We start from the raw sequence: 25,509 nt of genomic DNA on the forward strand, positions 1-25,509 counted from the left end.
CGGGGGGGGGGGGTGTCAGCAGAGATGCAGGTGCCTGGCCCTCAGGGGGAATGCCGGTCAGCAGGCAGGGGAATCAATGGGTGGCAAGCTTGCCACAAGCAAAACAGAGCCAGGCCAAGGCATTCTGGTGCCGAAAGCAGGGGCAGGCAAAGGGCTCAGCTCTTGTCCAGGGGAGACGCTCCTGCACAAACAGGGATGGGCAAACTCGGTCAATTTTGGCTTCTCCCAACTCCTTTTCCCGATTTCTTCAGTGTAGTTCCCCACATTTACACATCAGTTTTTGATCCATTTATTCTTTAAGTTTCTGCTTAGAGTATTTCCTAATGTACACATTTTTGCAAGCATTCCCCCCCTAATATAATGTGTTTTTAATGTCTTTAAAATATGCATTTGTAGGCAATACTCCCCCCACCCCCAAGTACTACTGGGTCAAGTTGGTACTAACTTATACAGCTCAAGACTAGGTTACTTGAGATTTATCCCTTTTATCCCCAGTAGATCACTGTGGTCTGAGAAAAAGCTTCTCCTGCAAGTTCCAAAGATCCCACAAGCGGTTATTCTGCAGTAACTCAGAGCAGGGCTTTTAGTGTTGCTGCTCATGTTCTGTGGAACAGCATTCCTGTCCAGATGTGACAGGAACCCACAAACTGCACTTTCCAGCTGAAGACGTTTTTCTTCCAACAGACTGTCTCACCTTGACTCTCTGCCACAGCTGTCAGCTCTGTACTGTTTTTAAGTTTATCTGCCATTATTTCCTGTGCTGTTTTAAACTGTTTTGGGGCTGATTTTATTGTATTTTTACATTGCCATTAAATGTATGTTCAAGGAGATAACAACAACAACAACACTTGCCTGCGAGTGCTCCAGTTGGAGAACAGCCTTTACCAAAGGTGTCATGGGCTTTGAAGACACTCGAACTCAGGACGCAAGGGAGAAACGTGCTAAGAGGAAGGCACGCTTGGCAAAGCCACACCGTGATCAACTCCCCCCGGAAACTAATGTCCCCACTGTGGAAGGACGTGTGGATCCAGAATTGGCCTCCACGGTCACTTAGGGCCTCATTGTTAAAACCGTGTTCATGGAAGACAATCTTACTCGGCTACGAGTGATCGCCAAAGAAAGAAAGAAAGAAAGAAAGAAAGAAAGAAAGAAAGAAAGAAAGAAAGAAAGAAATGTTTTTAATTTAACTGCCATTATTTCCTGTGCTGTTTTAAACTGCTTTTGGGCTGATTTTATTGTATTTTGTACATTGGCATGAAATGTATGTACAATGAGATCATCATCATCATCATCATCATCATCATCATCATCATCATCTTTGTATGCATTGTATGCTCCTTTCCTCCAAGCTCCAGGTGGCATACATGTTTCGCGCACTCCCTTGTTTTCTCCTCACAACAGCCCTGTGAGGGAGGTTAGTCTGAGAGGTGGTGAATGGCCCAGGGACATCCAGTGAGCATGACTGGAGGAGGAGGGATTTGACCAAGAATCGCCCAAAAACTAACCCAATGCTCAAATCTTACCACTATGCCACATGGGCTTTCTCGCTGTCTCTGTTCCTCTCCACTACACAGGCTTGGCAAACTCTTGCATCACTGGGGTCCAGAAGAGTATTTTGGAGAGGAGGGACCATAAGCAGAAACTTCCAGACAGTCTGTAGAACTGGGATGGCGCTTGCTCCATTATTCCACAGACCTGCGGCTTGCAGTGTGGAAAGGGAAGCCACCCAGAGGTTGGTGGCCCACAACACCAATCCCCCTTGACCCCTGGCTATGCTGATTGGGGCTGGGGGGGGATCCCAGCATCACCTGGTGGCATGACAGCTGCTGCCCCTGCCGTGTGGGGTGCTTGTGTGCACACAGACATGCACATCAACATCCCAGGCATGTAGGAGAAGAACATCGTAAGGGGAAGACCCCACATCACAATTCCAGAGGAAAAAGCACAGGAAAGGACAGGCAGCAGGGCCAGTGTGCACTGGGAGGAAGGGTGTGGCCAGAGGAGAGTCTCAGGAGCTGGAGAGTGAGGGAGGGAGGCCCAGTTGCCCTATTCCGTCTGCAGAGCTGAGGTTCCCCACCCGTGAGCTACAGCATCTGTCTCAGTCCAGGGTCTGTTCCAGTCTAAGCTGGAGATCATGTTAAGGAAGAGGCTCCCCTCTGTGCAAATGACCTTGCCATGGCCTTTAGTGATGGACTCTGCAAGGAGAGGGCACTCCAGGGAACCAGTAATGGAAGCAATTTGGCATCTGGATCTCTGGACTGCACTGCAGGATTTAGAAAACAACACTCTCTGGGTTTGCATCAGTGCCAACCTTGACTTTTAAAGCGGGATTTTAAAAATGGTCCTGTGGGTGGCAAAGGTGCTGGGGGAGCCTGGAGAAAGCCGGAGGGTTCAGGGTAGAGACCCAGCATTATCCGCCACAGCATGCCAGCATTTGTCAACCGGGTGCACCGCAACTCCCATCAGCTCCTTTATGGGGTGATGGGAGTTGTAGTCCAAAACTCCTGCAGGTGCTGGCTGGGCAAAGGCTGCCTTAAGGCTTGTTCCTTCGGCAGACCAGCAGCAGGGCTTGTGGCACAGAGGCAGCAGCCTTCTAAACTGACTTCAAGTGAAAGCAGGCACCACAAGTGAAATTTCAAGCAAGGGGAGGCAGATATGGGCTGCAGACTGGAAATCTGACGGGGGATGACAGCGTTCCTCACCCTGGTCCTCCCCACCCTGATGGCCTGAACTTTGTTTTAGATCAAGGGGAGGAAAGAACAAAACACATAAAGAATCAGGGCTTCCAAGGATCTAGGAGTCTTGGTTGACCACAAACTTGACATGAGCCAACAGTGTGATGCGAAAGGTAAAAAAGCCAATGCAATTCTGGGCTGCATCAATAGGAGTATAGCATCTAGATCAAGGGAAGTAATAGTGCCACTGTATTCTGCTCTGGTCACACCTCACCTGGAGTACTGTGTCCAGTTCTGGGCACCACAGTTCAAGAAGGACACTGACAAACTGGAACGTGTCCAGAGGAGGGCAACCAAAATGGTCAAAGGCCTGGAAACGATGCCTTATGAGGAACGGCTAAGGGAGCTGGGCATGTTTAGCCTGGAGAAGAGGAGGTTAAGGGGTGATATGATAGCCATGTTCAAATATATAAAAGGATGTCACATAGAGGAGGGAGAAAGGATGTTTTCTGCTGCTCCAGAGAAGCGGACACGGAGCAATGGATCCAAACTACAAGAAAGAAGATTCCACCTAAACATTAGGAAGAACTTCCTGACAGTAAGAGCTGTTCAACAGTGGAATTTGCTGCCAAGGAGTGTGGTGGAGTCTCCTTCTTTGGAGGTCTTTAAGCAGAGGCTTGACAACCATATGTCAGGAGTGCTCTGATGGTGTTTCCTGCTTGGCAGGGGGTTGGACTCGATGGCCCTTGTGGTCTCTTCCAACTCTAGGATTCTATGATTCTATTGATTCTAAGTCACCCTTTAAGTAACCTCAGCTGCATCCCGAGATCCTTGGAATGGAACAGCAAGAAATAAATAAAATAAAATAAAATAAAATAAAATAAAATAAAATAAAAAAATAAAATAAAATAAAATAAAATAAAATAAAATAAAATAAAATAAAAACTACAACACCTCTGTGCATCAAATGCTGCAAAGTGCAATGGACATAGCAGGGCAGCTCAGGCTGCTTTCCCAGACAGATGCCATCACCCAGCAGTTCCACCCAACTCCATATAATTCTGCACTGGACTGATAAGGAAAGGTTCTAGAGAATTCCACCTTCTTTCATGAAGCAGACAAATTTATCAGCTACGAGACGTTTGGTGCTGTACTCAGCATGTGTGTCAAGTTGCCGGTTTTTGGACTGCAGCAAAGAGCAGGCGCTCAGCACAGACCCATTGAGCTCCAAGGCCAGAAGCTCCAAAGAGGCATCTGGCTGGATGCTGGGAAGGCGGCCACATCCAGAAGGCTCTTCTTCAGTTCTTTCCCCCAAGCTCTTCTGAATGGTGCCTGGGGCAAAAGACATACACCCAGAATGAAAGGATATTGAGCCCCAAATTGTGGTTTGAGTAACCAGAAGCTGAGCTCACAGCCCTACTGTACAAAAATCCAGTCTAAAATAAAGCAGAACAACCTACTTCCAGAGCAAAGCCGACTCCTGCCGCCTGTTCTGGCGAAATGCACAGCTTCTCATGCGTGTCCCAAGAGACAACAGCCATCTTCCCATCAGGAAGTTGCCTGACTCCTAACTTAGCCCACCCAAGAGCAGAGGACAGTGTCTTATTCAGAGTCAGACCATTTCCCCACTGAGCTCAGTACTGCCTACCCTGGCTGGCAGTGGCTCTCCAGGTTTTAAGCAGGGAGTCTTTTGCAGCTGGACCAGGAGATGTGGAGACTAAACCTGCTGGGACCTTCTGCATGCAAAGCAGATGCTCCCCCTGAGCTAAGGCTCTTCCAGCTTCAATGCCGCTCTCTGCTCACAGACAATTAGCCCATGGATCTAGCCTGGAACCAGCCGCTTCCTTTCGTCTGCAGGCTCAGAAGTGCATCCTGATGTGGGCTCTTATGTCTTAGCACCAAGCAATCTTCCTCAAACCAAGAAAACTCAACACTTCCACCTAATGGCAAAATGGCGCCTCTACAGTCAAGACCCCTCAAGCACCAGTGTGGCTTGGCGCATTGCTAAGTGTCACCTCATCCCTGGCCAAGATTTCACGGCTGCCTGCTCTGCAGGTCTTTTCCTTGAATCTTGTGCTGTTCCTTCCCCCTCGCCCCAGCTTCCAAAATCGGAATTACTCCACAAGTATCAGTTGCTGCTGTTTTATTTCTTGCCAGCAAAATTAAGAAATGAACCTGGTGTTAGATTAGACACGGGCATTTGACTGAAGATCCCTCTAATGCACTTAGCCGTTTTCACAAAGCAGGAGATGCAAATGTAAAGAGAGAGACAGGAAAACAGGAGGATAGATCCCCGGTGGAGACCCTGCCCCAAGGACCTTATAGTTTAAAGCAAGAAGGAACAGCAAGAAGGGATGAATGCAAGCAGAGGCAGCCAAGCGTACTTAGGTTTTTGTTAATCTTCAAAGCCATAATGGGAATTGTTCATTAACTCCTCATGGCTATGAACTGCTAAAGCTGCCTGAGACTGAATCTGACCCTGGGACCCTCCAGCCTCCACCAACATGGTGCCCTGAGGATGCTTTGGGTGACAAGTCCCATCAGCGCCAGCCAGCAGGGACTTCCTGGTCCACAGCTCAGACTCTCAGGCAGCAGTTCTGTGTGCACTTGCCTGGGAGTAAGCCCCACTGAACACAGGGAGATAGTTGGAAGTACAACAGCAGGGACCGTTCAGTTTGTGTGACTTATGGGGTTAATTCTGTGGCTGGTGTGGCTGGAAGCAGACTTTGACTGGCTGGAGATTTTAGTCTGTTGGGAGTTAGCAGTTTCTCCCTGGATTATGTCTGCTTTATTCCAGCTACTCTGCTAACAGAGACTAATGTCTGGAGACACATGCCTAGGATTGCAGCATTTGCTACTACATTGCATCCACTCTATACAGTGGTACCTCAGGTTAAGAACTTAACTCGTTCCGGAGGTCCGTTCTTAACCTGAAACTGTTCTTAACCTGAAGCACCACTTTAGCTAATAGGGCCTCCCGTTGCTGCCACGCCGCTGCTGTGCGATTTCTGTTCTCATCCTGAAGCAAAATTCTTAACCCGATGTACTATTTCTGGGTTAGCAGAGTCTGTAACCTGAAGCGTCTGTAACCTGAAGCGTCTGTAACCAGAGGTACCACTGTAGTTAATAACAGTCTTATGTAAACTGCTTGGTGAGATCCACCTGAAAAGCAGTATATAAATATGGTAAATAAGTAAACAAATAAGTAATAAATAAGTAAACAAATAAGTAAACAAATCACACCAAGCAGGGGAGGGACATTTAGGAACATAGGAGGAGGCTGTCTTATACTGGATCAGACCACTGGTCTATCTAGCTCACTATTGTCTGAGCAGCAGTGGTTCTTTTAGGCAGGTAACACTCTGAGCCCCACCTGGAGATGCCAGGGACTGATCCTGGGACCTTCTGCATGGAAGGCAGAGGCTCTGCTGCTGAGATAGGGCCAGGGCTATTTGTCCAGAAAAAGAGGTGCCAGAACTCACCAGGAACACCTCCCTTGATGGCGCCCACCAGAGAGGGACTGGAACCTCTAGCAAGTTCTAGGCTCGTGACTCTAGTGAGCCCTGGATATGGCCCTTCCCTGGCAGTGCGATTCTTTTCCTGGAGGGCGTCAAGGGCTGCTATTGCTTTGTCCCATCTCCACCGCTGGAGGCAGGATGCCTCTGGGCACCAGTTGCTGGGAATCCCAAGTGGGAAAGGCCCTGCCTGCCTCGCCCTCCATAAAGGAGTCTAACCCTCCTTGAAAGCCCTCCACGTGGATGGCCATCATCCTCAGCTTAGCTGGATCAGCCCAATGGTCCATCTAGTGCAGCATCCTCTTCTCAGAATGGCCAGCCAGATGCCCAGGGAAAGTCCCAAAGTGCTTTCCCCACATGTGCTCAGAGGCAGATCACGTTCAACAGGAGAGAGAGAGAAGCCACCATGGTTGGAAGCCACTGCCATCCTTCATTAAAAGAATTCATGTGTCTGCCGATTGCCATAGGCAACACACACATTTCCCCAGCATGCACACACAGTTAAAAACGTGTGTGCAGGAAACTGTCACACATGACGTTCTACATCAGTCTCATCCCCTGCAGATGTTTTGGATGAGCGGAAGCTGTAGTCTAAAACATCAGGAGGACCAAGGCTGGTGAATGCTTGCCTGTTTCCTGCACAGACGAGCCTCTTGTGTTGGCTTTGCAATACGTGAAGTGCCTCTTGTTTCCAACAAAGCTGAAAGAGAGCAGCCAACAGAGCTTTCTCCCAACCTCCTGGCTTCCTTTCTGCCATCCCCTCTGCCAGCTGAAACCTTCATATAGCTCCCTCTGACCAACCATCTTGATCTCCCACTTTTAGCAAATTTGATGGTGGGAAAAACGAGTTTTGAACGAGCCAGGCAGCTACTGGCAAGGAGGCCTGTTTCCAGAAACACAAAACTCATTTGCTGCAATTTGATACAAATGCTGAAGCTGCTCGGACAGCAAAGTGGGGGGAACTTAGCTTTAGAAAGAGCCAGCCTCCGAGAGTAAGGCTTCGTGACAGCCGGGGTCACTAAGGACAGTCTCACTGTGGTGCATCCAAGGATGGCCCCTGACCGCCTGCCGCAGGGGCTGGCACCAAAGTCACAGCCACCGTTCTGTGCGCAGGAGCAGACTTGTGAGGATGGACTGGGTGAGCTGGTGCAGATGGACTGGGTGAGCTGGTGCAGAGGCTCAGAATGTTCCGTTGCTCACAGAATCTAGCAGCTTGCAGTCCAACTTTTGTGAGGCAAGGGAAAGCGGTCCATTTGGCTGGGAATTAAAACCTCACACAATGGGAAGCTGAGGAACTAGGAAGAAGTCTCAGAATGTAGGGAACCTAAGGAGTATGAGCGAAGAGTCTGAGAGGAAGTACCCAGAGCAGGAAGAACTGGAAAAGAGAAGCTTGAAGGGAGGGTGGTTGGAAGATGGGGGAAAGGGCACCAAAGCAAGAAAATCAAAGAAGAAACCTCACAGCACAAACTCAGGAAGGAGCTTTAATTTATTTATTGTCTTTTTACCCCATCTTTTCTCCACAGAGTTCAATGTGTTGCATATGTCTTGTGTCTTCATCCCCACATTTTATCCTCACAACAATCATATGAGGAAGGCTAGGCTGAGAAAGTGTGACTGGCCCAAGGCCCCCTTGTGAATTTCGGGTGGCTGAGGGAGGATTCAAATCTTGGTCTCTCAGGTCCTAGTCCAACACTCTGACCCAGCCTTTCTCAACCTTAGATTCCCAGACATTGTGGGACTACAACTCCCATGATCCACAGCCAGCAGGGGCAGCAATCAGGGATGATGTGAGTGCTAGTCCAACAACATCTGGGAACGGAAGGCTGAGCAAGGCTCCTCTAACCGCTCCACCACACAGGCTTCTGTGGGGCAGGGGGAGTCTTAAGAGACAAGGCACTTCAAGGAAGTTGGGGCAAAGCAGGCAGTGGCCCAGAAAGCAGGCATGCAAAGGAGCTTGGGAGTCAGGGAACTGAAGAAAGGAGCAACCAAAGGGAAAGGAGGGGTGGGGGGGGAGGTGTCTGCGGAATCTGTGTATCGGGCCCAGGGAAAGGAGGGGCTCTGAATAATTAGCAGGAAATATGTAGGTAAGGGAAGAAGAAGAAGAAGAAGAAGAAGAAGAAGAAGAAGAAGAAGAAGAAGAAGAAGAAGAGTGCCAGTCCAAAACATCTGGAAAGTACAAGGTTAGAGAAGGCTGGTAATGTTAATCAGTCTTCAGCACCATGCAGAAGTGTGTGCAGGAGCCTCCCTCACACCCAAAAGCTCCAAGAACTTTGATAAGAAGTTCTTGCTCATTAATCTCTGAGCAGCAAACCTGACATGGGTGGCACTTTCCAAATAGCAAGGTAAGGAGATGCTCCAGAAGGCCACAGCAACCTCGGCCAATAGCCGGATCCCAGAAAATGGGGCCCCTCCTGCAGGAAGTAAGGCAGCCATGGCTCTCCCTGCCTTTGCCCCCAGTCAGCCTAGTCATCCAACCCTCCTCTCCATGCTTCAGGCATAAACTGGGAGAGAGGATGGGCTACAAGGGGAGGCAGGGGGCAGGCAGCGCAGAGGAACAATATTGGAACATAGCAAGGTGCCTTTTATGAGTCAGACCCTTCATCCATCTAGCTCTATATTGCCTGCACTGACTGGCAGCAGCTCTCTGGGGTTTCAAGCAGGGTTCTCTCTGAGCCCTACCTGGAGATGCTGCTGGGGATTCAACCTGAGGCCTTCAGCAGGTACTGCAAGCGCTCAGATTTGGTGCGAGACCCCTTTCTCTGCTCCTCTGTAGAAGAGGCTGCCTGCTACATCTCTGCATGATCCTGCTGCATTGGGCAGAAGGATTCACCCTGCTCTGACCAGTGTAAAGATGCTGCAGAATTACATACCCTCAACTGAGTCTGACTGACGCATCTCTGAATAAGTTTTGACTTGGACTTGCACCTGCTTTCTCCCAACAGTGACTCATGCAGAAGCCGCTTTTCTGGAGGCAGGCAATTTTGAGGCACTCTGCAAGCAAAGCTTTTGGGGGTGCCAGCCTCTCACAAAATCCTCCATTGCTGATTTAGTGGTGCAGCCACCAGGAATCTGTAGTGTTGCTTTCCCAGCTTATGATGGACTTACAAAATTTTGAAAGCACAAAGTATGACCAAAATATTAGAAAAGGGGACAATGTATTGCAATAAGGGCCATACAATAACCTGCAAAACAAATCAATCAAGAGAGCAGCAAAAATATACCCCCAATAGACTGCAAAATGCCCTGGAGCAAGCTTAGAGGCAGTTTTAGCAGTCATGTCCCCTGACCCTGGATTTTTAGCACCACCAGCAAACAGAGGAAGAAGCCACAACACAGACTGAAATGGGTGGGGCTGAGAACCTCCGCAACAGACAGACACACACACACACACACACACACACACACACACACACAGGGAACCCATTTCAGAAGCCATTCCCTCCAGCTTCCCAGCAAAAGTCTGCTAACAGAGCATTAATTCTACCAATCTGTTCCCTCTCAGCTTTTTTAGCAGGGTGGAAGCAAGACAAGTTCACACCTGCTTGGCCTAGACATTCTGGACGAAGAAGGCTCAGAGCAGAGAACTGTCTGCTGCGATCTGTCCAAGCCCAAAGAGAGAACTCTGGCAAGGCAGCAAACCAACGAGAAGGATTCTTTCCTGCAGCCAGTTCCTGCCAGCTCAGCATATCCAGGCTGGTGGCCAGGCAGCAAGGCTTTCAAAGCACCAGCCCTGGGTCTTGCCTTCAAGGAGGTTTGCCAGCTGCTCTGGAGAGTGTGGTTTTGAATGCAGGGAGTCCCTAATTCTCTCTCTCTCTCTCTCTCTCTCTCTCTCTCTCTCTCTCTCTCTCTTTCTCAGCTCATCCAGACTTCCTTTAGTGCCGCGTTTTGAGGCACAGGTCCGTGCTTTAAAGTTCTGTGTCTGACCGTGGTGATTTGGTTTGGTTTTTTGTCCCAGCGCTCCTCTCAGAAAAAACAGCATTTTACTGTTGAATCGGCACAAATGGCAATTGGGTTTTCTGCTGTTCGTTCCGATCAATGGTAAAACACAAGTTTTGCCAGGGGCAGCACCAGGACCCAAAACAGCAACCATCACTCAGACACAGATCAGATTGCACCCAAACCTGTCTACAGCAGCTAGCAAAAGAAGTGCAGAAACAGGCAGCCGGTGTTGTAGGTTTCCGTTGCATTTCAAAAGCCTGCAGAACCTGTGTGACCATTAGCAATAGTGGTGCCTTGTATACCAAGGCAAGCCAGACTCCTTCCAAAAAGCCAGCGGACACCTCTCTCTTGAGTGTGGGTGATGCTGTTTTGGCTACATTAGAGTCCACCCTCAGAAAATCAGTTTGCTACTATAAGGAGGTACCGCCAGCCAGTCCTTTTTTTCCTGGGGATACTCAAGGTACAGCGTACTGGCCCCTATCCCTCCCCCCAAATATTAGAAGTGTGGCACTTTCTGCAACAACTGCATGGTGATTACTGGCACCATCTTTTCTTTTCTTTTCTTTTCTTTTCTTTTCTTTTCTTTTCTTTTCTTTTCTTTTCTTTGAAAAAGCACTGCTGCCTGCCTGCCTGCCTGCCTGCCTGCCTGCCTGCCTGCCTGCCTCTAGGTCAGGGGTCAGCAAACTTTTTCAGCAGGGGCCGGTCCACTGTCCCTCAGACCTTGTGGGGGGCCGGACTACATTTTGAAAAATAATAATGAACGAATTCTTATGCCCCACAAATAACCCAGAGATGCATTTTAAATAAAAGCACACATTCTACTCATGTAAAAATACGCTGATTCCCAGACCATCCGTGGGACAGATTTAGAAGGCGTTTGGGCCGGATCCAGCCCCCGGGCCTTAGGTTGCCTACCCATGCTCTAAGTCAAGTCTAGGATTGAAAGGACACCCAAGCAAAATCTGCTGTACCAATACTTACCCTGCACTGGCTCCATTGCCATATGGAACCCGACATCGCCGCTGCTTCCTCCAGGTAAGCAAGTGGATCCCCCCAATGTTTTCAGGCCTCACACTCAAAGAATGGGGCTCACTGCTGAACTTTCTTCAGCCACACAGACACTCCACACCAGGAGTGGCAGATAGAAGGAGTGGCAGATAGAAGTTGAGATGGGGCGCACCGTAATCGGCAGGCACAGAGATGCTGCAGCACTTGCTGCAGGGGAGGCCCCCCTTCTGGGACTGTGAGATTATACAGAAGGCAGGACAACAGAGCTCATGAACTTTGCCTTATCACAGAACACAGTCCATAAACAAGCTCACGGCTTGGGATGATTTCGTTGTAGCCATTAAATAAAGCATCACTGGCAGATGTAGCAAGGAGACCAAGCAGATAATAAGCCTTGGCATTGACGTAGCGTTGTTTTAATTTTAAAAATGTTACACCTCACCCTTTGTCACTTTGCTCTAAGGTAGCTTCCCACATTCCTAGCCTAATGTAGAGTGCATTCCTAGTGGGCAGAGCCCAGTAATCTTCACAGCAGCCCTGCAAATAGGCTATTGCTTTTATTGTTGTCACTGTGTCTTCTTCTTCTTCTTCTTCTTCTTCTTCTTCTTCTTCTTCTTCTTCTTCTAGAATGCATCTAGAAAGTTGGCATGCTGAAAAGAAGAATTCTGACAGGCTAGTTTTTTATGTGCTATCGGTTATTTTTATATTAGGGCATCCTCTTGCAGTCTGGAGCGGGACCCCATCTCATCTATTGCTTGTGAGAAACAATAAATACAGAAGGCCCTCAAATGTTCAAATCATGTCACATGCATAGGTTCCCTCCTTCTCATTACAGCAACCTTGTAAAGGAGGTCAGAATTAATGCTTCCATTTCCAGGTGGGGGAGCAGAGGCTAAGAAAGTATTAGACAACCCACTCCAATTATCAATGTCCTCATGTGTGTGTGTTTTATGTTTCTTGTGGCTGATTAGCTGCTCTCCCTGTGCAAAGGTCTGAAGGGGCAGGGTTTCTGTTGAAGCAGGTGATTAGCTGTGGGAGGAGCTTATCAGAGCTTGCAGGGCAGTTTGATACATCTTTTAGATTTAAGGGAGCGAGTCTCAAACGTTTGTTGGGGGAGACCTAGGGGTTTTTGGGGGGGAGTTATTTGTCCTGTCTTCACGCTTCTTATGATGGAGGACCGCTGTAGCCACCCCGAACAACACGTTCTCAAGATGGAGGGTGAGGGAACAGCTGCAGTCGCCTGTGGTTCCTGCGCAATGTTTGCCATCTTGCCAAAGGTTGCAGGCAAATTTACCTGCAGCAATTGCATGTTGATTGCCCTCTTAGAAGACAAAGTCCAGCAAATGGAGGAACGTGTAGCTACGCTCCAAAGAATTAGAGAGCTGGAGCTCTTCTTGGAAGCAACAGAGCACACCGTCTCCACCAAGGAGGAGACAGGGGACTCCCCTGAGAAGGAGGCTAGTTCACCAACACAGGAGCCAGATATATAGATATCTGGAGAAACGTGACTCAAAGAAGTAGGAGGCCTAGGGTTCACTCTGATTGTTTAGAAATACACAATCGCTTTGAGGTCCTCTCCCCTAGCATGGAAGACGAAGAGCAGACTTCATTTAATTGAATTCAAAATTCAAAATTTGGCTTTGTAATTCGGAATTTATGTGATGTGATTTAATTTGATGTGATTGGCCAGTTAATAAAAATTATTTTTTTTAAAAAAAAGAAACCTGGTGGGATAAGTCCCACGATTGGAATGTAATAATAGAGGGATACAATCTATTTCAGAGAAACAGACCAGACAAGAAAGGAGGAGGAGTGGCGTTATATGTCAGGGATGTGTATACCTGTGAAGAGATCCAAGATTTAGAAGCTCAAAGCCAAAGTGAGAGCATTTGGGTCAAAATTAAGGGAGAGAAGAATAACAGGGACCTCATTGTGGGAGTTTACTATAGATCCCCAAGCCAGACGGAGGACATAGATGATGCCTTCCTGGAACAGATGGCCAAGCATGCAAAAGGAAGGGAGATAGGAGTAATGGGGGACTTCAATTACCCGGATATTTGTTGGATGTCAAACTCAGCCAAGAGCAAACAGATTCCTCACTGGCCTTGCAGACAACTTCATTGTCCAGAAAGTGGGAGAAGCAACAAGAGGAACAGCCATTTTAGATCTGGTCCTAACCAATGTTGATGACCTGGTTAGTGGGGTAGAAGTGGAAGGATCATTAGGCGCGAGTGATCATGCTCTTCTGAAGTTTACTATACAGCGGAAAGGAGCAGCCAAGCATACTAGGACTCAATTTCTTGACTTTAAGAAAGCCGACTTCATAAAACTTAGGGAAGTGCTGGGTCAGATCCCATGGACAGTAATACTAAAAGGAAAGGGAGTTCATGATGGCTGGGAGTTTGTTAAGAGGGAGATAGTAAAAGCACAACTTCAGGCAATACCAATGAGACGGAAACATGGAAGGTGCCTAAAGAAGCCAGGGTGGCTATCTAAAGAACTTTTAACTGAGTTAAGATTAAAAAAGGATGTGTACAAAAAATGGAAAAGGGGGGAAACCACCAAAGAGGAATTCAAACGAATAGCCAGCACGTGTAGACACAAAGTCAGAAAAGCTAAAGCACAGAATGAGCTCAGGGTTGCTAGAGAGGTTAAAAGCAACAAAAAAGGCTTTTATGGGTATGTTCGTAGCAAAAGGAAGAACAAAGAAACCGTGGGGTCACTCAGAGGAGAAGATAGTGAAATGCAAACAGGGGACACAGAAAGGGCTGAACTCCTCAATGCCTTCTTTGCCTCAGTCTTCTCCGATAAAGAAAACAATGCCCGACCTGAAGAATTTGGAGCAAATGATTCAGCAGAGGAAACACAGCCCAGAATAACTAAGGAGATAGTACAAGAATACTTGGCTAGTTTAGATGTATTCAAGTCTCCAGGGCCAGATGAACTGCATCCAAGAGTATTCAAAGAACTGGCAGATGTGATCTCAGAACCACTGGCAGTCATCTTTGAGAATTCCTGGAGAACAGGCGAAGTCCTGGCAGACTGGAGGAGGGCAAATGTTGTCCCTATTTTCAAAAAGGGGAAAAGAGAGGACCCAAATAATTACCGCCCAGTCAGTCTGACATCAATACCAGGGAAGATTCTGGAGCAGATCATTAAGCAAACAGTCTGTGAGCACCTAGAAAGGAATGCTGTGATCACCAATAGTCAGCATGGATTTCTGAAAAATAAGTCATGTCAGACTAACATGATCTCGTTTTTTGACAGAATTACAAGCCTGGTAGATGAAGGGAACACAGTGGATGTGGCCTACCTTGATTTCAGCAAGGCATTTGACAAGGTGTCCCATGATATTCTTGTAAAGAAGCTGGTAAAATGCGGTCTTGACTATGCTACCTCTCAGTGGATTTGTAACTGGCTGACTGACTGAACCCAAAGGGTGCTCATCAATGGTTCCTCTTCTCCATCCTGGAGAAGAGTGACTAGTGGGGTGCCACAGGGTTCTGTCTTGGGCCCGGTCTTATTCAACATCTTTATCAACGACTTGGATGATGGACTCAAGGGCATCCTGATCAAATTTGCAGATGACACCAAACTAGGAGGGGACAGGATCACACCTCCTGTCCCAGAGGACAGGATCACACTTCAAAACGACCTTGACAGATTAGAGAACTGGGCCAAAACAAACAAGATGAATCTTAACAGGGAGAAATGTAAAGTATTGCACTTGGGCAAAAAAAATGAGAGGCACAAATACAAGATGGGTGACACCTGGCTTGAGAGCAGTACATGTGAAAAGGATCTAGGAGTCTTGGTTGACCACAAACTTGACATGAGCCAACAGTGTGACGCGACAGGTAAAAAAGCCAATGCAATTCTGGGCTGCATCAATAGGAGTATAGCATCTAGATCAAGGGAAGTAATAGTGCCACTGTATTCTGCTCTGGTCAGACCTCACCTGGAGTACTGTGTCCAGTTCTGGGCACCATAGTTCAAGAAGGACACTGACAAACTGGAACGTGTCCAGAGGAGGGCAACCAAAATGGAAACGATGCCTTATGAGGAATGGCTAAAGGAGCTGGGCATGTTTAGCCTGAAGAAGAGGAGGTTAAGGGGTGATATGATAGCCATGTTCAAATATATAAAAGGATGTCACATAGAGGAGGGAGAAAGGTTGTTTTCTGCTGCTCCAGAGAAGCGGACACAGAGCAATGGATCCAAACTACAAGAAAGAAGATTCCACCTAAACATTAGGAAGAACTTCCTGACAGTAAGAGCTGTTCGACAGTGGAATTTGCTGCCAAGGAGTGTGGTGGAGTCTCCTTCTTTGGAGGTCTTTAAGCAGAGGCTTGACAACCGCATGTCAGGAGTGCTCTGATGGTGTTTCCTGCTTGGCAGGGGGTTGGACTCGATGGCCCTTGTGGTCTCTTCCAACTCTATGATTCTATGATTCTATAATTTTGAACAGTTGCAGCTCAGTCTCCTAGCCATTTAAACTATACCGCTTAGGCCTAAGAGTGCAGAACACTATGGTGTATCTGGCCAAATCCCAAAAGCTGGAGAAGCAAGGGAGCAGGATTTGCATTTGTCAAGAGGACTGGATCTCAGGGGCCTCTCAGAGCAGCAGCAGAATAAGTTCTGCAGGTAAGCAGATACCTGCAAGTCAGCCACATTTGCATCCTTGATTCAGCTCAAAGAATTGCTTCCTTCCAGTGCAGAAACAACTGGCACAGGGAGAGCAGCGCTGCAGCTGCTCCGACCCCAATCTATCCAATCTGGAGTGGCTTTAGATGACATGGCGCCATCTGGTGGCCACTTGAAATGTCACTCCACAACAGCTGTCCCCCCTCCAGAAAGAGAGAGAGAGAGAGAGAGAGAGAGAGAGAGAGAGAGAGAGAGATATGAAGCTGCTGGCCATCTTTTCTGTGTCCTTGCTGTGGTACAGCAATCTGTGCAGCCATACCATGCAGCCAGCTGGCTCCACATGGTCTGACTCAGTATCAGGCAGCTTCCTATGTTCCTGTGTTGCATTTCCTACCATGCCCCTATTTTGCTTTTCCCACAATGCACCTGTGTTGCATTTCCCACCATGCCCCAAATGAGCAAACCTCCATGATATTGTGGGAAATGTAAAAAGGGGGCAGCTTTCCAACCCAGCTGCTGTTGTCAGATAAGGCTGCAGCCTTGGACGGCCACTGACAGCAGCATCCTGTCAAGGAGAGCTTGCAGGGCAGCAGCTGAAGAAGGAGCAAAAAGGGTTTTCTTGTGTGTGTGTTTCTTGTGGCTGATTAGCTGCTCTCCCTGTGCAAAGGTCAGAGGGGGCAGGGTTTCTGTTGAGGCAAGTGATTAGCTGTGGGAGGAGCTTATCAGAGCTTGCAGGGCAGTTTGATCCATCTTTTAGATTTAGGGGAGCTAGTCTCAAACGTTTGTTGGGGGAGACCTAGGGGTTTTTTTGGGGGGGGGGGTTATTTGTCCTGTCTTCACGCTTTTTATGATGGAGGTCCTCTCCCCTAGCATGGAAGACGAAGAGCAGACTCCATTTGAGGATCTCTCCCTCATTACAGTCGATCAGGTATATGAAGACGAGCAGCAAAGTCAGTCCTCAGGGAATGTGCAGACGACCTTGGAACGGACAGCTCACGGAAGAACCCCGACCAGACCTAAGAGGAGGCGTGCAGTGGTGATAGGGGATTCCCTACTGAGGGGAACAGAAGCAGTGATCTGTGGGCCTGACAAGATGTCTCGGGAAGTGTGCTGTCTCCCCGGGGCTAAGATCCAAGATGTAACTGAACGACTGCAAGGAATCATAAAACCCACTGACAAATACCCCAGATGCCCCACTGGGAAGCCCCCAAGTGGGACAGGAGCACAAGAGCAGTGCCCTCCCTACCCATTTCCCCCAGCAAATGATATGCGGAGGCATGAAATCATAGGGCTGTAGAGTTGGAAGGGGCCCCGAGGGTCATCTAGTCCAACCCCCCACAGTGCAGGGATCACAGCTAAAGAATCCCTGACTGGTGGTCATCCAACCTTTGTTTGAAAACCTAGAATGAAAAAGAGTCCACCATCTTCCAATGTAGTCCATTCTACTCTCTTCCCATCAGAAAGTTGTTCCTAAAGTTGAGTCGGAATCTCCTTTCTTGTAATTTCAACCCATTGGTTCCGGTCCTCCAGAGCAGTAGAAAACAAACCAGTTCCCTCTTCCGTGTGACAGCCCTTGAGATATATGAAAATCTCTTCTCAGTCTCCTCTTTTCCAGGCTAAATGTCCTCTACTCCCTCGACCATTCCTCATAAGGCTTCTTCCAATCCTGGAGGTACTGTATCACCCATCACAACTAGCAACCATTTTGTGGAAGTGAATTTCCATGGTTTAACGGTGCGCTGTGTGAAGACTTCCCCCTCATCTGCTCGGAGTCCCCCACCATTCAGCTCCCTGCCTAGTCCATCTGCAGCGCTTCCACAACAAGTCCAGGGGCAGACGTTCTACGCTTCAAGGATGCCATCTGGGATGCCCCTATGTCAGTCCCTGTCCACCAGGTCCTGCAGAACCCGCCAAGCTCAGTGCTGACTACGCTGGCTGACAGCATCTCTCCATCTTCTTCAGGCTGGGGACTGAGCCTTTTGCAGGCACGGCTGCTGCGGTCCCCACCCTGTTGGGTGAGGAGGCTTCTGCTGTGCTCCTACTCCCTATCTGTGATTGCTGCACTACACTTGATCCCTGCAAGCCTCTGGCTAAGTTGGACTGACAGGCCCCTCACCTGACTTGCTGGATCCTGACTCTGGCTAATGATCTGGAGAGGTTCCCAGTGGGCTGTATTAATAGGCTAGATCCTCCCTCCAGATGACCCATTTATTGGGAATTCGCCCCAATCTGCTTGCACAAGGCTTGTGGGAGAGTTATGCAACATCCACTTTTGTGTGGCACTGGTTTTGGTTCTTATGTATGGGATTTTTACAAAAATGAGTATTCGTCTCAAATCGTTTGCATGGAGGTTACATAAGTCTTCCAGTTCATAAATTGCTCATCTCATCATTTGGGGGGCATATCGCTGACTGTTTCCTAACCACACGAAGCCTCTGGTTTTTTAATGTGCGTTTATTGTGCCTGGACAACAGAGCACTTTAATTGCACAAACCTGTTATGCGACTGAGTTTCCTGTGAAACTCTGGCCGCCCGGAGGTGATGCTGGTGCCCAAAATCCATCACCTGGGGCAGGTGCTCCACCCTGCCTCATGCAAGGGATGCATCGGCAGTGGCAGGCAACAGGGATGCCTTCCATCAGCAGCCATGCCTGCAGGTCAGCCAGGCGGCCTCCTTCTACGGAGGATAGCCCTCTGTTGAAAGGAATCTTCTGCTTGAAGGACTGTCAAAAGATGAAGAACCATAAGACGGTATAGCAGGAGGATGTTCATGTTGCCCATTAGCATCTGGAGCACAGAAAGAGCAGGTGTGTGGCTCACCTGGCTGAAGTTCAAGGGGACTTGGCTTTTTCAGAAAAGATTCCTGTGCAAGTCAAGGCAATGTGCACAGGGTAATTTGCGTCAGGAAATTTTCAGTTTGCCCTGGTAAATTTCCCAGTGTGGTGGAGAGGGATCCTAATTTAGCATGTTCATTCTACTTGTACTCCGCAAACATTACTGAAACCTTTGAACGTGCCAAACTTGGCTCATATTGATTTGTAATTGGTACCCCTTCATGGTTACGCATGGACTGTGTCCCAGTTCACAGTGCAGTGGCTGGACTGCGACCTGGGAGGCCAAGATTCAAATCCCACTCAGCCAGGAAACTGACTGGGTGACCTTGGGCTGCCTCTCAGCCTAATGCACCTCACAGGGTTGTTGTGGAGATAAAGTGGGGTGGAAGAGAACCCCATATACCACACTGAAATGCAGTAGACAAAAAAAAGACTAATCTATAAATAACTTATGAAATGGAAAACATTCCATGGAAAAAATAAATCACTAGAACAATTTCCACTTCATATAACTGCAGTTTTACCCTGCTATGGGGAGGTATATTGTATGTATAATAAATTAATTCTAAACATGCATCCATTCACATAAATTAGCATATGCAAATAGTATGATGTCCTGTGCTCTCTCTTGTCCTCCTTTCAAGTGATGCACAATTGCCCTCACATCTACCTTTCAAGCAGGACACTTGAATTCTATCTGCATCCACAGAAACGTGAAGGTTTTGGTTTTTCCTTAAAAGAAAAATACTGAGAAAATAAAAAAGTCAAAAACAATACAAGCCTGCCTCCTGCTTCATTCTGAACTAGCAAGGACACACCACTGGATTCTTGTGAGGTGGAGAGGGAAAACCAGCCTCCTTTTAGGTCAGGGGAGACAGCAGCAGATATCAGTCCACAGCAACAGATCTGTGACCACATCTCAGTAACTATCCATCACCCACAAACGGCAGGGGCCCAAAACACAAATTCCCAGCAGCCTCTCCTACCTTGCGTGCCCTTTGCTGTGCTTAAAATAATCTGGAGGCCTTACAGGCTGCTTCCACCTCTCCTTGTGTGTGAGGAAAGCCCCAGGGAACAGCCCAGGCTCTGCATCCAACAAAACAAAAATCCCACAAGCATCTCCAGGCCAGCTCTTCTCTCGGTTACACAGCAACCAGGAGAAGATGCTGGCTGGCTTGCTGTTCCTGGCTGGCAAGCAAAGGACAACTAGGTCACTACAGACAGGCAGAGGCATGGTCCCCAGGAAAGACTGGAATGAAAGGTGGGGAGGAGAGTCAACTCAGTTTGCATCTAAAGAAGAACATAACCAGGAGCTCAGAGTAACTCACAGAAGGGAGCAGGGCAGAAGCAGCCGTCATGCGCAGGATAGATGCAGATTCCCAGCAGAAACAATCCAGGGCAGGCATGGGGGAGGTGTGGCCACCCAGATGCTGATGGACTCCAACTCCCATCAGCCCCAGCCAGCACAGCCAACAGTCTGGGGTGGTGGAAGTCACAGTCCAGTGACATCTGGAGGGCCACAGGGTAGCCAGCATGATGCTCTTCAGCTGGACCACAACGCCATTGTTAGAAACTCAGATATAAAAGCGAGTCGCCAAATGGCAACTTAAACTTGGGTTTCAGTTGCCTCAGTAGAATATCTAGCTGCCATTTCCTTTTGCAAGATTACAAAGCAAAAAACGAATTGTTTCTCTTGTCAACATTAATATATTTAACAATTCAGTCACATTTTTTACCAGTTAAGAGTAAAAAAAAATTCTCAAGACATGTTAACTCTGCATCTTTTGCTGCTGTGCTGCCACGTGAGTCAGCCAACTAGTGTAGTGGTACAGCGACAAAAGACACTGCTGCCCACCAGCCAAGGAGATGGTGAAGATGTCAGTCACCAAACCTGGCGACCATAAATCTCCACTTGGTCACAAGTGGATGGTCGTGAGTTACAAAAAGCGACTGGCAACCAGGGAATTTTGAACACTGCACAATTCCCAGGATTCCTGACCCCTGGCCATGCCCCTACAACACCTGGAAGTCAGTCATCATGTCGGCCATCTTTGATTCCAGGGGTTTTGGTAGGGGGTAATTTGGCAGTGGAACCAGTGGCCCAAATCCGCCTTGCCCAGGACACCTCCATCCTTGGCAGTGAGTCTGAGTCTCTTGCCACACAGACCTTTGGCTGCTTGGATTGTCACCTGCCTCAAGCAAGGCTCACAACTGAGCGACACTGGCACCAAGCATCAGAGGTGCCTGATGCTGTGCCCAAGGGCAAATCACTTCTTAATTACTGCTTACAGTGCAGGTTCCTGCTTCGGCTTGGGCTGCTGCCAGCCCTGGGGACATGCCAAGGCCCTCAGCTCTGCTCGTGGTTAATTGACCCCTGCTATCGATCTGGCTTAAATCCATTGACCCTGTTTGTGACCGGAGAGAGAAAGAGAGGGGTTTTGTTTCCTTGCTGGGCGGATGTTCCAAGAGCAGCAGTGACAAAACCCAAAACCTTGTGCAGGGGGGCATATGATGAGACATTAAACGTATCAGTCCTTGGTAGAGCAGACGCTCCAGAAGAGGGGGTGATTCAACTAGAAAGAGGACTCAGATTTGCATGTGCCCATTTATATGTCTCAGTGCCATCAGGGTTGCCGGGAAGTGGGCCCCAGCCAACAGAATGGCTGGGGCAGGTTCCATTGGGGGTGGGTGCGCTGGGACACCAGATCTCAGGGATTACAGGGAGGAGGAGTTATGCTAAGATCAGAACACATCATTATCGAGGAGGCAGGTTTAGTCATTGTTTGAAGACCGGAAGGATGCTGGAATCAACAAAGGAGACCCACATGACCTGAAGGTGCTGCTATGCAATGTCAGGTCAATGATTCATAAGACCACTGCCATCCACGACTTGATCATGGATTATATATACACACACACACATTTTAGATAGATAGATGATAGATAGATAGATAGATAGATAGATAGATAGATAGATAGATGATAGATAGATAGATAGATAGATGATAGATGATAGATAGATGATAGATGATGATAGATAGATAGATAGATAGATAGATAGATAGATGATAGATAGATAGATAGATGATAGATAGATATAGAGATAGATAGATAGATAGATAGATAGAGAGAGAGAGAGAGAGATAGATAGATAGATATAGATAGATAGATAGATAGATAGATAGATAGAGATAGATAGAGATAGATAGATAGATAGATAGATAGATAGATAGATAGATAGAGATAGATAGATAGATAGATAGATAGATAGATAGATAGATGATAGATAGATGATAGATATAGATAGATAGATAGATAGATAGATAGATAGATAGATAGATAGATAGATAGATATAGATAGATAGATATAGATAGATGATAGATAGACAGACAGACAGACAGACAGATAGATATAGATAGATAGATAGATAGATAGATGATAGATAGATAGATAGATAGATAGATAGAGATAGATAGAGATAGATTAGATAGATAGATAGATAGATAGATAGATAGATAGATAGAGATAGATAAAGATAGATAGATAGATAGATAGATAGATAGATAGATAGATAGATAGATAGATAGATAGATAGATAGATATAGATGATTAGATAGATATAGATAGATAGATAGATAGATAGATAGATAGATAGATAGATAGATGATAGATAGATATAGATAGATAGATAGATGATAGATAGATAGATAGATAGATAGATAGATAGATAGATAGATGATAGATAGATAGATAGATGATAGATAGATAGATAGATAGATAGATAGATAGATAGATAGATAGAGATAGATAGATAGATAGATAGATAGATAGATAGATAGATAGATAGATAGATAGAGATAGGTGATAGATAATTGTCCAGTAGCACCTTAGAGGCGAACTAAGTTTGTTCTTGGTATAAGCTTTCGTGTGCATGCACACTTCTTCAAGTGTTGTTGTTGTTGTTATCAAAAGAAACCTGAGGCATCTCCCCTGACGTATGCCAGCGGAGGACAGGCAACTTCAAGACCCCTCTTGCTCTCATAGGAACACAGGAAGCTGCCTTAGAGTGAGTCAGACCAATGCATTGTCTCCCAGTCCCAGCCCTGCCTGGAGAGGCCAAGGATCAAACCTGGATGTGGAGTGGACACTGTCCTCTGCACAGGAGGACACATGGGCATAGCCAGGGGGCAAGGGGCACAGCTCCCCCCCCCCCAAATCAAGTAAATAAATAAAAATACTCAACTAACTGATCAATCATGTTGAAGATAGCTCAGTTCTGCCCCCCCCAAAAAAAACCAACCCTGGCTACGCCCATGGGGGACACAGAAGCACGCAATTCTGGGGCACTTGCGAGTTGAGAGGGTGATCTCTCAGGACTGCTCATCACTACCTACAGAAGAACAAGGAGAGCCTGGAGGGGAAAGGAAGCCAAGGGAATGCAGCATGATCAAGAACTTAGGTCAAACTCTGAGCTGTCAGGATGACCCACAGCTAGATGCAGTCTCCGTCAATGGTGCCTTGTTGAGATGGAGGGGCTCCCCTCTGGTCCATGATGCTGCAACCCCCCCGACTGCTCCCAAAGTGCCATTCAGTAGCATCTGTGGGTTCCTGTGCCTCTGGCCTTCAACTCTGGAACTGCTTAGCCCTTGAAATAAACGCTTCACTGGCAGTATCAGGGGCTGGAATCCAATTCATTTCTGATCAATATCCTGGCTACAGCCCAGGACAAGGCTGGAACTTACTCAGCTTGTTACATTTTCTCCAGATATATGGCAGGCCACTTGGAAACGCTGGCACAGCAAAAATACCCAGGTTTGGTGGTGTGTGAGAGACTTGGGCTCCATTCACACCATACATTTTATTTATTGATTTCATAAAATTTATATACTGCCTACTGGTAAGAAGAAACCTTAAAGGGGTTACAACACTTTAGGATGGGTGGATGATGCCCTGTATGCTTCCTTCCAGCGACTCCTGCCACCAAGATGGTACCAGACGTCTTGCTCCCCTTTCCTTTGGAACACATCAGCGAGGGGAGTCTTGTGGTCTGGGCAGCCCAGGACCCCCAGACACATCGCCCAGCCTTGCACCCTGGTGAATGTCACTTCAGGGCTATGAGCACAACGGTTTGACTTCACCCCCGAGGCCACTCTGTTGTCTCTCGAGACAATGCCACCTTTTCCTCCAATTAGCTCATGGTTCTCCTCGTTCCTCCTCCCCACAACAGCCCTGTGAGGTAGGTTAGGCTGAGAGGCAGTGACATGCCCCAGGTCACCCAGTGAAACTTCATGGCTAAGTTGGATTTGAATCCTGGTCTCCCAGGTGCTAGTCCAACACTCTAACACTCCAACTCTCTAACCACTACACCACACTGGCTCTCTCTGTTTAAATGAATTAAAAGCATCTAAAACTTTAAAAAAAAACAATAGAAAACTTCAAAACAAAATTTTAAACAAATGTAGTAGAATAGTTTTCAGTAGGCATCTAAAACAGTACAGCAAAGATGTCTGCCTAATGTCAACAGGGATTTAAATAATCATACAGATTTAAAATCAGATAAAGCCCTTTTGAAGCAATGTGCAGGTGTCAAATGACACTTGTCTCAGAGGTCAAAGGCCAGAGGGCAGAGAGAGGGACGGTTTCACAACGGCAGCAACAATACTGGGCTTCTACCTGCCTTTAATTCTTTGCCACTTAATTCTAAGTGTGCCCGGCAAAAACATTTATTTTCTGCCAGGCCTTCGGCTTTTAAGGATCTGTGGCTTCCATGACTAGGCAGGATGCTTTAATCCTGCCCTTTAATGCCACGATCACCTTTCAGATTTTTCTGTTTTCCTTTTTGCTGGTTTAAATGTTTGTTGTTGTAAGTCACTTTGATTGGCTTTTACAAATAAAATAAAAAGTGACCAATAAGTTTAAACAATCACTTGCATCCAGTTGGTGGCTCTAGGGGATTCTAATAGAAAAACAAAGTAGATCCTGAAAAGTTTTGCTTTTTTCCAAGTCCTCATGCAACGCTCTAACCACTAGGTAAAGGCAAAGCTCCAACCACTACACCAGGCTGGCTCTTTGCAAAGCATTGTCCTGCCGTCAGCCAAGCATGAGTTGGAGTTATCCCATTTTATCCTCACAACAACCTTGTAAAGTAGGCCAAGCTGAGGGGGAGTAGGGGGGGCTCCCAGGGAGCTTTGTGGCGCAGCAGAGATCCCAGGCCACCTCTGGCCATCCGCCACTCCACCTCTGGCTCCAGACTCCTCTGACAGCCCTGGGCCTGGAGCAAACTTGGGGCTCCTCTCACCACCACAAGCTGCCTTTGAAGACACCGTTTTGCCATGAGGCATATTAACATCCATGCATAATTAAGCCAGCCTGAGGAAACTGGGCACACAGAGGAGAATCCACCCCTTTCATGTTCTCGGCTGCTCTGCCATCTATAATTAAACCACTTAATGCCCTGGGACGTTCCGTGGGTGGCATGCAAGGAGGGGGGAGAGTTTAGGAATGAGCCCCACGGCAGATGCTCCAGTGCCATAAAAACTGCAGTATCTGCAGCAGGAAAATCTAAGCCCTGTTACATGCAGCAGACAAGCGGAGGAGAGAGGGTTATCTCTCTCTCTACACAAACACAGTCCATTGCAGCATATATTGTGCTAAAACCCAAGGCATTATTTCGGTGATGATTTACTTTTTAAGAACTGCCTGTTTCCAGGATTCTGTCACACCCTGGCATGACCGAGTCTCAGACCACCTGATCGGTCAAAGCTTCTCCTCACGCCTGCTTGCCATGAGGATGATGCTGGCTAACAGCTCACAATTTTGGAAAGGGAAACATTCCAGAAGCCAGAGTGAAACTGCACAACTTCCACTCCAGGGTAATTGCCAAGTTATCTGAGA

The 25,509-nt window shown here is 47.4% G+C and overlaps 1 protein-coding gene across 23 annotated transcripts in view; it reads right to left on the reverse strand.

Moving 5' to 3' along the window:
- The window catches only part of ANK1 (ankyrin 1), a 180,818-nt gene that overhangs the window by 113,727 nt on the left and 41,582 nt on the right, over positions 1-25,509 (reverse strand). For 7 of the 23 annotated variants that reach the window (XR_014567556.1, XM_083753131.1, XM_083753133.1 and 4 more), the window contains exon 1: positions 11,111-11,369. The exons of the other annotated variants lie outside the window; for them this stretch is intronic. Coding sequence is in view for 6 of the 7 variants with exons in the window: in XM_083753131.1 (XP_083609257.1) it covers positions 11,111-11,146 (36 nt within the window). In the remaining variant the exon portion in view is untranslated. Of the gene's footprint in view, positions 1-11,110; positions 11,370-25,509 lie in introns of those variants that run through there. 23 annotated transcript variants of the gene reach the window in all.

Source organism: Podarcis gaigeae (assembly GCF_964106915.1).
Source record: "Podarcis gaigeae genome assembly, chromosome: 8".
NCBI lineage: Eukaryota > Metazoa > Chordata > Lepidosauria > Squamata > Lacertidae > Podarcis > Podarcis gaigeae.